The following is a 12,825-nucleotide window of genomic DNA, read 5'->3' as shown; positions in this document are numbered from 1 at the left end:
CCATGTACCACGCTCGTCTCAGCATAAAGACCGATACCATTTTTTTACATTAAATTTAAGAAACGAAAAGATTCAACCCATTCATCATGGAAACAGTTATAAACTTCTGAATTATACTCTTTGGTTTTTTGGGTAAAGTCACGTAGGTAAAAAATTAATTAATTAAATAAATGCAAACAACTAAATTAAATCACGACGTTTCGGGTGCAACACTTGTGTTTATTTTATTTTTGTTAAAAATATCTTACCTACGTAACTTTACCGAAAAAAACAAAGAGTATGAATCCTTGCAGTCACGAAAGCTTCAAATCTAGAATAAAATGCTGAATTATACTCTACTAAATTAACATACATGTTTTGTGGGAAATAAATAAACATAACTGATCATTCTAAGTATCTGTTCAGACAAGCATCTTCATTCCCAGACCTGAGCCAGAAGTGAAGAATTAACCCGAGAGTGGTGGGAGCCAGTCTTTTCATGGATTAATAAAAAAAAAATCCTTGTAGAAATGAAATCATCGTGTGTAAGGGAACGATATGAATTGGTCCATTGGAGGACTGTGAAAGGAGAGATGGCTTGGGAAGGTGTTCATCCAGCAGTGGATATATCACGGCTGATTATGATGAATCTTTTACCTTAAAACTGATTTAGTCTGTAGACTTTTTTTTTTACAAGGTCCCTGCTTTGAATGTTTGGCATATTCTTTTCTTGTTATTAAACAAACTAAAATGCCTGCAGGATATTGCAAATGAGCGAACACTTAAACTCTACTTTACAGATCACCCTTTTCAGAAACTGTTCTGAATTGCCTCTAATGCAGTGGTCCTTCACCTTTAATGCAGCCTTGCACCCCCTCTCCTTTGGTTCTCAATCGTGAAACGCATGTATAATGTTAATACATGCATAGGTTTGATGAAACAAAGTAGTTGTACTGACGTGCCCTTGCCTAATTTGTGTTTCTCGATAATTCACATTTTAAAAAAATCTGGCCATGTCTCGCATCCCCAGAAAGGGCATCTCCTCGCACCCCCAGGGGGTGCGTGCACTCCAGGTTAAGAACCACTGCTCTAATGAGTGTCACCTTACTGCCCATGCAGATTGGTGTCTGTACGATCCTCCAGCCCCAGGACCCACCAAATACCAGGGCTGCAAGTGTGCTCCCACTATGCCTGGCAAAATGTGTTGGAGAAATAATTTGTTTCACGGATTTTTGTTTTTTTTACTTGAAAGGTGTTGCCAAAATTAAACAGAGACATGCTTGTCTAGACATGTTTAATGATCACATTACCCTTGATGGTTTTGTGGAGTATTTTGGGAAAATTGAGTTTTTTGGGTCAAAATTATTTTTAACAACCATTTTGCACAATAATCGCTTTAAAAACAATATGCAAGAAGTATAGCCAGATAATGATTTTATTTTACTGAATTATTTATTATAATGCCCCATTAGTTTCAATGCCATGTCTTCAGCATTATAATGAACCAAGTCGTTGGGTGAGTGAACTTAGCTAGCATGTGCCATCCAGAGCATTAAAGGGCAGTTGGTTGGTCTTATGGATGGATGTTTGCCTTTGCAAATCCAGAATCATCTCACTGACAATACAGCCTCAATCTCATTTGCAAATAAATGCCCCATTGGCCATCATAATGCACATTAAAGAATACTAATTTCGAATTTGTATATCATGTGCCATTTCCAAAGCGAAATTTTTATAATGAATCGCCATTTGATAAATTGTTATCATTTTCTGAATGGTTGCCATCACTAGACATGCCCTGAGACAGTGACATGATGATGTAGTGTATTCATCCAAAAAAGCTCCACTGGAATTGAGACTTTTTTTTCCCCAGGAGGGTCTCCTGCAGGAGAATTTTTTACCAATTTTTTTTTATCATTTACCAAAATACAATCCGAGTACCTGGATGAATCCCACACACATGAAGGGGATAATTCTCACAAATTCGTACAGATAGCTCATCAGGCTGTTTCCTGTACTGCCGTCTGCTGCTTACCTTCCAGTAGACCAGGTTTGGCGTGTAATAACAAATGATGAAATCTTTGACTCTAATAAATAAAACCCACTGCATTGCAGCCAATTATGTTATTTCAGCTATTGTACAATGCACAAAGGAAAACTGCCATGGTGTAATGGTTAGCGCACTGCATTCCAAGGGTTGACATTTCTATTTGGGTAATTTGCTGAAACAATTGGGCAAGTCCATCAAATCGCGCCCTGCCTCTGTCTACTCGGCATTATAAATGGGTACGCCAGAGTCGATGGGCAGGTCGCACGTGATGGGGTGAAGCGTGGGTATGCCCACCTCTTCCAAGATGTGTGGCGAGCTTGAGAAAGTAAGCCAATGCAACTTCTAGAGGGGCACTCTAGAGCTCCATCTAGTGGAAGCCATTATTTCAGTAGTGGCGTGAGCAAGCAACTTGAATATTTTTACATCACATACAACATACACTGCTTGTATCAATGTGAGTGACTGCCTGCTTAAGCAAGCTGAGGGTGGTTCTCGTGTCTGTCAGCGGATACGAGCCAGTGATGCAAATTGTAAATTTCTATTCATAGTACAATCACTGTTGACTTTCCACGAAATAATATTACATTTTATACCCGTGAACGAGTCAAAACTTGACCGGGATATAAACTCATAATCTTCCCATTGTCAGTTCAACACTACAACCACATAGCCACCCAGTTGGATCAGCTGCTCTGATTACATTAGATGTGTTCTTGAATACCAATGTATAATACAATCATTATTATTATTATTATGAACTGCTCTTCTTTCACGACCAATAGTATTCATAATGAAGGGTGTTTAGGTTCGATCGCTGCAAATATAAATGTGTCGTTAATGTTGGTCACAGGAATCTTTTTGACCACATCTCACCACGCTGGTCAGTGTGGGCTGGTGAAGCGGGTCATGGCGGGGAAGGGGGTGGCAATGCCAGGATAGGTTCCAATATCACTTGCTACTGATGTTAGCCGTGGACGGGAATCAAACACAGTTTGAAACATGCATTTAGATTATTTGGCTGATATAAATTACCACATGATAAGCCACTTCTTTGAGCTATCATTTGTGGCCAGGTCGCCTCTGAAACAAGAAGCTAATAGATCAGTGCGTTTTACCTGGTAAAATAAACGTAGATTTCTTTTTATTTGCTTACATTTCCAATACTTTGCACTCATATCGTGTTTACTATTATTTGTTGTAACTTTCTGACCCGCCCCTTCATCGGATTCGTCCAGTATAAATAAAGATTCCGATTTTGTTTGATACCTCTACATAACTGTTCGGTCCCCAGGACAATATATAGGGCAAAACCAGGAGGCTTTGGTGATGTGCTGACTGTAACGTCATTTGGCTAGGGTTGTACCCAGCAGGTACACAACCTCAAGTAATTCAGAAGGCATCAAGGCACGAATTAATTTTCACAGCTACCAAATTCTGTGCGAGATCTCTCATTCCAAGATAAACATAATAAGATATAAAAGTCCAGTCCTTAAAAAAAATTAATTCCAAATTTACATAACCGTTCAAAGTGACAGTTCCCCTATGCATTGAATGATCAGCATAGGCCATCATCTTGGGAATTTGTATTTCTCCACTGTTATGCACAATGCATACAGACTGATGATGTTTTCCCTAGATTTTATTATTAATACCACGCGTGTATATCCAAGAGCTTTTCTTTGCAAGCTTACATATCAAACTGAGATTAATTTTGAGATGTTATATCATATTTAAGAAATCAGCAAATAAGAGGTAAAATTATACACTGGTATGACCTTGAGAAATTAAAATAAATTAAATGTAGGTTCTTTTAAAAAAAAGTCAAGTGGGTAGATTGCTTACATTTTCAGTGTTCTTTCCTCACTGTCTGGGTTTTCTTCAGGAACCTAGAGGGTTTTTTTGTACAAAAGCACTCAGAAATAATTGGAACAACATCATAAGCAGGATCCTCATGAAAAAAAAAGTCTTGAAACGCACCTTTTTTTTGTCCCTGGGCAAGTGTTTTAAAATTCAAATAAAATTGGTCTCCCTTCTCGAACAAGTACTGGAACACCTTTCCATTTGAAGTCCTAAGCCAGTGTGTGGAAATCCACATTCCAATGGCATTAAAAAGAATATACAGATATAATAAATAAATACATACACTCGGCCCAAAACGATCAAGTAGGCTGTGAACAGAAGCAGATGTTTTTTCTCGTCAGTCCCTTTGAGCAGGGTTCAGTCCTGGTCTGAACGGTGGGCTGCTGAACGTCTATAACAAAAGCCTCTTTTTGCTGGCTTCCGCCCATGCTCCACGGATGCCAGTCTCACCATCACCAGTGTTACGTGTTGTGTGAATCGGTGTGAAAACTTGACAGCATTGGTTCTGTCGTGCATGCGGGGGGGGGGGGCTTACAAATTTGACAAACAGTTGTTAATGCTCACCTCACACGTGCATCAGAGCTTCTGCTATGCTTTATACTGGTAGGAACCACCTGGTTCCACCAGCCCACAGGGGATTATTGTGTCCGTCCGTCCGTCGTGCATCCAAAAATGGGAGGGGTTGGGATAGGTGGAGAGGGGAGGGTGGTGAGGGGCTGGGTGGGGATAGTGGGGCTGGGTGGGGGGTGGGAGGGGTTGGGGCTGGGTGGGGAGGGACTGGTCACCCCGTGGTGCCCTTATAAAACTGAACGTTTAACCTACTCACGCCGGCTTGTGCCCGCCCTCACAGTCTGCCATATTTGCGGAATACACCACGCCGCCGTTGACCCTGACCATTGACCGAGCAATCCAACGTTCCTACCAGCTCCCTCCGCAGGAATGTGTTAGGATCAAAGCTAATACAGCAAGCTAGTATCGTTTAAACAACAAAACAATTGTGGCACTGCATTGGCAGTGGTGCGCAAGCACAAATAACAACTCAGAATTATTCATGATTAATAATTATTTTTAGTATAATTTAAGCTAACTGGGTGGTATTATGGTTTAGGCATTTGATTTAAAATGAGAAAATTAGGTGTTCAAATCGCGGTCAGCCCAGCAACCCCTTGGGGTCAGTCAAATAATGGGCACTTTGTGGGAAGTAAACATTAGTTTTCCATGTGCATGAACTACCCTCTGCCAAAGGAATGTGGAATTTCCACCATCGGCTCATGACAGCCAGGGGAAATAAGTTATCTCTGCACTCATCTTAACGTGAAGACACTCTGACCTGACTTTAATCCGGTGTATGTGTTCATGAGACGTTGTTTTGTTTCGAGATCACAGCTATTGTGGCTACATTTAGAATCAAACTGCTGAGCGTATAGTACTGTATCCACATTTGAGTATACACTTGACACGCTATTGGGCTTATGCAACATATCAGAGATTGTTTTGGCAGTGGTGTAGTAGAAGCACAGGCTGAAAATATATTGCACCATGGGTCATTCATTAACCGGCAGCACCTCACAAGTGTGTACACCCAATACAATGCACTCGTATGTTTCAGGCTGTAGCCCTTCTTTAGGGTAAAAGAGATGTATACATTGCAAGGGGCACTCTCTTACATTGATGTGCCTTGACAAGACCAAACTTTTATTTATTAAAATAGGTCAATTAATCATTTTACTATTAGCAAATACAGTGATCGAGAGTGAAGGTTAATTTCGCTGATATTTTTACATTGGTAATAAATGCAAGATAGTACTTTACCTTTAGCCTGATATTCTAATGGCTGCAGTTATAAAGTATATAAAAATGTCCATTCAAGCAGTATGTTTTGATATTGACCCTTGGGTATTGTGTTACAATCTTTTGCATTAAGTGCATGGCAGATGTTTATTTTGCTGTTTTTTAAATAATTGACCAATGCATTTTCAACGAATGCCATGAACAAGAGATGTCTTAATTATATATTTATCTGTTGGCTTAACATATTCCTAAAGGATTAAAGTAAATATTTAGCATAGCTTGTAATCTTACTGGACCACAATACTCACAACCTTCGATGTATAAGTGCACGAGGTTACAATCACAGCAAATGTAAAAGCTTCCAAACTCAGAATGTTCCCTGTAGTGCAGAGCTAATCAAGATCTCGTCATAGACATCAGAAAATATTACGGCCAAAGTCACATTGGCCTGTGGTTTAAAACACTTATCTGCTAGCTTGCAGAAAAGGATAATAATCCATTATTTACCCAAACGATCCATTTACCATTAATTAAGTCAAGTCAAAGTGCCTGTGTTGAGATGGGCCTTGGCATGGTTTAACACGTAGGATTTCGCGACCTATATTATCTGTAATAGAGTTTTTTGGGTTAGATCGCGTAAATATAAATGTGTCATTAAACCTGCCACCACCTTACACACACGATTCGTAAGGTTTGTCACGAAAACAAAACGTAACAATTCGTTACTAGTACAGCTCACCAGTGTGTTGGAGAGTAAACCCACAACATTGACAACTCGAGTATCTGGATATGGGGCTCCATCTCTCCTGATGGCCCTGGGCCCTGACACACATAAATGTGGGGATTTCACCGTCACGTTGACAGATGATAGTCTCTCCACGGGATGACCAATGTTGGCTTCACACGAAGTGGTACACATTCACCATATAATTCTAGATTTGAAGCTTTCGTGACTGCAAGGATTCATATTCTTAGGTTTTTTCAGTAAAGTCACGTAGGTAAAACATCAAAATTAATTGTTTTATTTTATTTTTATTAATTTTGATGTTTTACCTACGTGACTTTACCGAAAAAAACCTAAGAACATTCACCATATAAATACTGGAAAGATGAAAAGCCAAGTCAGCTGCCCTCACCGCCGACTTTGTTACCAACCAGTTGGATGTTGCACCCTTATACTACTGCATGTAGGTGCTTTATATTGATGTACTGTAGTCTCTATGTTACAACAACAATAACAAATTAAGGGACTGCTTGGCAGTGGTACACAACCAAAAATTAAAACAATCACAACGTTAATGATTATTTCATACTGCCTTATAACTGTTGTTGTTATAGGGTAATGTTTTGGCAATCGTCATTCTCTCCAAAACATTACCCTAAATTGCCCAGAATGTGAGCCTATTCTTCAGAGTGAAGGGCTATTGCCAAAATCATTACCCTATTAACTTTTTTCTGCTGTAAGGCAGCTTTAATTATGAACGTTGGGGAGTTTATTTTTTTCACACTACATATATTTCCCCAGGATTCCTTCTCTATGGGATCTAATCAAGAGCCCACAGGGACACGTTATCCCAATGGACTCTAACCTGGCATTCTAGGGATTATATAAATCATGATACACATACTATCATGTATTTATATTAACTTATTTTGCACCGTGCGTAGCCAACCATGCTAATCGTAGGTGCGGGGGAAGGACAATAAACTAAACACGAGAAGCAGTTCAAAAGAAATTAATTTTCAATCTAGATGATTTAAAAGTGCATAGCTCCAGTTGTTTTTCTAATATCGGAAGGAAGAGCGTTCCAGACGGTGGCAGAAGGGCACCTGAAAGCACCACACGATGCGGTGACCGCCTCTGTTCGATGGCTATCCAAAAGCCGCTGCTGCGAGGATGACCGGGGTTCACGTGATGGTTTATGCTCCTTGAATGTGTATCACATAACAAAAAAGCTCAGTCCCTTTTACACGCACCTTTACATCATCCGCACCTAGTTTACACAACAAAGGCTCATTCCTAACAGCGTGCTTCAGCCGCACCGAACCTCACAAAAATAATATTCAGGGCCTACCTTGGTTCCTCCCACCCTCAACCAGTATACATACAAGGACTGTTTTCTTGGAATTTCTCTCACTTGATACAGCTATCGTGCTGTGACGGTTCCACCTGAAGACGGAGGCTTGTGTTGCCTCCGAAACGTCGTGATTTTTATTTTATTTTTATTTTACCCTTATTAATACAAAAATTTTACCTACGTGACTTTATCGAAAAAAACTTAAGAATATGTGTATCACAAAGTTTCTCCCATATAGCCTTTTTACAGGCCTTCGAGGTAAGTTCTGCTAGCAAGCATCTATTCAGGCCTGCCACAGCACACAAGGGGATGGTGTGGCCCAGCCCACGCCCAGCCGCCTGTCTCTCCCACTGCTGGTGTCTGCAAACTGCAGCAGGTACTCCATTTGAGGTTCAATCAATCTAGGATAGGGCCCAGGACCGGTTCAGATATTCGCCGCCCGATGTTGGCCACGAGCAGGAATCGAACTGGGGTTGCCGGCTTCGTGACGCAGTGCCCTAGCCACTGTGCCGCCGATCCGCACAGTGTGTAGCACACGAACACGCACGTAATGAATGTATACTTGCGGCAGGTGTCCGAGCACCCTGAACTAAGCTGATAAATGTTGGTTCTCATCCCCTCTGCAGATAGGTCAAAAACCACCAGAAAGCAAACGGCAAACACAGAATTTCCGACGACCGTCGTGTGTACCAGCGGGATGATGTTTGCACACCCTGTGAGCGACTGTGATGTGTTTCAGCAATTTGAAAGGGATTTGAGACGATACGCCAGCCACGAGAAGAAGATGAGCCTCAACAGCCACCACCTGTACGACCAGACACAGGTCAGCTCCGGGGGTACACGGGCCACAGCTGCAGCCACCGCAGTCAGCTGGGATCATGTTTACATTTCTGCGTCGGATCACCGTCAATCCGGCATGTGTGTCGAGGTCTCCCACTGGCAAATCCAATCGTGGCCACCCGGGCCTGAGCCACGAGGCAGGCACTGAAACTGTGAGCGTGTCTTCCCAATTTCATAAGTGTGCCATCCTCCAGACAGGATGTATTGCGGGATTACCATTTTCTTTTGCAGATGTTTAAAATACCAGTTCACGAAAAATTACTCACAAATCCCACAGCAACTTAGCACTGCATGACACCGTCAGGACGAAATAAGCCGGCCCGTAACAATGAATTCTGTTTACCCACATCTGGTTAAGTATACATAGGGCCACTCTACTTGCGGAGTGATGCTTGTAAAAGCGGGTTCCATATCCGAGCAATCAGCGGTGCAACTTGGCTGCATGGAACTAAATCGCTTATTTGTGGACATCCGTGCAATAAGCAGTTGTTCAACTGATCGTTCACAGGAGAGATTGACGCGACTCTCACACGGTCCGCTCGGCGATTTGTAGCGACGCATTCCATTGCCCGCACATTTACCAACGGTAGTTTGTTACAGCTCAACTGCTTGCGCAGATGTAGGCAAAGCGGTAGCGGGCGACGATGATACGCTTGTGCAAGTTCGCGAGCGACCTGGTCGCGCGGCTGATAATCGCTCTCATGTGGCTTAAACAGCAGCCTTGGTCGACCCGAGGCACACGCAGTTTGATTCCCTGCAGGTGGGTTTTTGAGGGCTTTGATAATGTTCGTGCATTTGCCAGTCAAAGCAGCACTATTGGCTACATATGGTGAAAAAAGAAATTCAACGTACGTGCAATTGCAAGTCAATTAGCGGGGGTCGCCTGCGGTGGAGTGGAGTATTGGGTGAGCTCTCTAATTCCAGTCTGTCTGGCAAAGCTATAAAAGGCACAGGGATTCCTAAAATGATTTTAAAGGCTGGCACAGTGGCTAGAGTGTGTAGCTTAATATCAAAAGGTTGCCATTCACATTTATCAGCAGAGATGAGAATCGTGGTGCACCTTGACTTAACTCCTGAAAAGAGTCAAACTTCTTCGACTTTCTTTTAAGCAAGCACCATGCCGTAGGGCTGGCTTTTGGCTTAAACACTTTGCCACGTGACGCTGTGCAGTCGGGCAGCGTAATTTGATTGAACTACGTCATGTAGCTAATTGTCTCTGTATTGCTCATGCTACTAGTGCGGTCATTTGGTGTTGATTTTGAGTACTTTTAGGTTTTTTCGTTAAAGTAACGTAGGGAAAAAATAAATAAAGGATAAATACATATTGATTTATTTTATTTCTATTATTATTATTTATATTTTTTACCTACGTGACTTTACCGAAAAAACCTAAGCGTATGAATCCTTGCAGTCACAAAAGTTTCAAATCTAGAATTGATTTTGAGTGTTCGGCCCTCAGGGAATATTGGTCCCTGAGTTATCAATTCACTCACGTGCACCCTCCAAAACTTTAAAGAAAGTAACAGTAAAGCAGTCCCGGGTGTATAAAACACCCCCTTGCGCTGGCTTCGCAGCCACGATAATTGTGTCCGGGTAGGCGCAAACAGGAGCGCGCCTGTCGACAGGCTCACGTTGCCGACTCTCAGCGAACCGCCTCTGAGTGTGATTGCACACTTATTGCTTGCATTAGTGAAATCAACATGGCTCCCAATGTGAGAGCCATTTACTCTTTGGTTCTTTCGGTAAAGTCACGTAGGTATCAAAATAAAATAAATTAAATTAAATCACGACATCATCAGGTGGGACAACCACAGCAAGAAAGAATTTCTGAAGTGGGCGTCACGAAAACTTCAAATCTAGATTGAGAGACATTTAATTAAATAAATATTTTGACTATGTAGTGCAATTATGAGACCTCCTTTGTCAGTAGCAAGATATAGTAATAGGTTTTTACCCTTTTATCTGGCACCAAAACTGACACCTTTATACAAAGTATCGTGGCGTCATCTGGTCCAACACCATGTGAGACTAGGCTCTAAGAAAAGCCATCTCGGGTGTGGACCAATCAATTTCAAGGACAGTGCATATCATTATCAGAGTTGTCTCTTTTTGTTTGCATTTTGGCTGCTTGTGTTGTGGTTATTGCAAACATGATCCCTTGCATAAAGGTGTCAGTTTTGGTACCAGATAAACGGGTAAACCCCTATTACTATGGAGTGCAAATCAGCTCTTCGCACACTTACCGATCCTAAATTGTCATGTTCTTTATTTATTGAGTTTCGGTAAAATCAGATGATGGTCCGCAAATGTCTGAACTTTTGTCCTCTTCCCTTTCATGATGACACGTAACATCTGGGTAAATGCTAAGCACCCAGTATAGTACAACATCTGTCCAATGCCTTCTTAATAGCATTACCCCATTCACAGACAAGGTAGTTCCGACTGGAACAAAACAACACATGTCTTGTCTACCATTGTAGATGTCAGCTATTCTCAGAATTAAATATTTAAAGGTACAAATTCAAATTGCAATCGACTAAGCTGATAATTCCTCTTGGGGTCAATACAACAGGTATAGTCGACATCATCATCAGCCGTTGTCTACTGCTGGATGAAGGCCTCCCAACGATAATAACTTTGTGGAATATAAAGTGCTTGTCCGATCCAGAAACTGGTCCCTACCAATTTAATGTCGAATTTTGACAACTGCATCACAGGCCCATGAATGCAGTTGAGTACCACTTAATACTATAAAAAGTGACTCTTCCCACCGAGTATTAAAATTAGGAATGTCTTTGAAAGAAGTCATTTCAGGTTTTAAATTATATTATATGTCATATCATACTATATGAGAAAACAAGTTTTCTGGGCGGCTTCCTGCCGGAATTCCTGCCTGCCTGGCACTCGGCCACGTGTGCGGTGGTGATATCACCTGCATCCCACAGCATTGAGCCGGGCTGTGTGTCGTGCTAACGTCACACCTCTCCCCTACCCACCCCCCACCCTGAACTTGAATTCCATGAAAATGCAATGGATAGGAGAGGGAGATAGAGGTGGGAGGAAACTATGGAGAGGGGAGGGGCTGGGAGAGAGTGAAAGAGCATCAAATGGAAACGAGAGCAAAACGGAAAGAGGAGAGAGTGAGGGAAAGCGACGAGCAATGGTCGAGAGGATCAGGGGGAGGTAAGAGAGACTGAGAAGGTAAAGGGAGAGGAGGGAATGAGGACAATGAGAGGTGAGAGAAAGAGGGAGATAAGGGGAGGGCTGTGGGAGGGGTACAGTGGTGGGAGCAGAAGAATATAGATGGAGGAAGGGGCAGAAGAGAGGACAGAAGAATAGAAACACAGAGACATCCCCACCACACGAAACACAAAGAAACCCCCATATAGCCTGTAAGAGACTGTAGGGGCAAGTGCTGTTAGCGAGCACCTATGAAGGCCGGCACGGCACACAAGAGGGTGGGTGGCCAACACCACGCCCGGCCGCCTTTGTCTCCCTAGTGGCGATGTTTACACATTGCACCAGTACTCATTTGAGGCTGAGTCGAGCTAGGGGAGGCCCAGGACCGGTTCAGATAATCGTCACCGGTGTTGGCCGTGAGCGGGAAACGAACCCGGGTCGCCAGGTTCGTAGCGCAACATAGCGCTAACCGCTACACCACCGCTCCCCCTCACACATCCACCCACCACACACCCACCACACTTCCACCCACCACGCATCGCCACCACACTTCCACCCACCACACTCCCCCACCACACACCCATCCACCACACACCCCCATCACACATCCACCCACGCACCACAAACCCCCACCACAAGCATTAATGCGGTTTTTACTCTGAAACAGCTGTGCATGAGGCATTTCTGTCATGCCGAGTTAAGATCTTGAATGCTTACCTTAATTTTCATTTCAATTTGTGCCCAACTTTAGTAAGAGGAGATGAAACAGCGTAAAATGCCAGCGGGAAGGCACAGTCAGAACCATTTTTGGTTGGTGATAGTGGACGTTAGTTCAAACTGCCATCTAACACACTTTTGCACCACAGCCCCAAGTGAAAATACTGCACTGACACGATTTCCAGCCAGCAAGGGGCTTAAGTTACTTCTCAATTCAGCCACAACAAACCTTCGCTTAATAGACACTGTTAGATTACCGCAGTTTAATAAAAAAAAACATGTAAGCCACAGCACTTCCTTGAAATTCAATCACGTGACAAATTATAATTG

General features: G+C 42.5%; 1 protein-coding gene across 4 annotated transcripts in view; it reads left to right on the top strand.

Moving 5' to 3' along the window:
* Window positions 1–12,825, top strand: part of LOC144931558 (DNA-directed DNA/RNA polymerase mu-like) — a 111,454-nt gene that overhangs the window by 70,266 nt on the left and 28,363 nt on the right. The window contains exon 10 of one of the 4 annotated variants that reach the window (XR_013636578.1): window positions 8,385–8,581. The exons of 2 other annotated variants lie outside the window; for them this stretch is intronic. Coding sequence is in view for 1 of the 2 variants with exons in the window: in XM_078855528.1 (XP_078711654.1) it covers window positions 8,498–8,581 (84 nt within the window). In the remaining variant the exon portion in view is untranslated. The remainder of the gene's footprint in view (window positions 1–8,384; window positions 8,582–12,825) is intronic. One more of the 4 variants, XM_078855528.1, reaches the window with a different exon arrangement.

Source organism: Lampetra fluviatilis, chromosome 4 (assembly GCF_964198595.1).
Source record: "Lampetra fluviatilis chromosome 4, kcLamFluv1.1, whole genome shotgun sequence".
NCBI lineage: Eukaryota > Metazoa > Chordata > Hyperoartia > Petromyzontiformes > Petromyzontidae > Lampetra > Lampetra fluviatilis.
The sequence above is the reverse complement of the archived record's forward strand: the minus strand, read 5'-3'. Positions and strand labels throughout refer to the sequence as shown.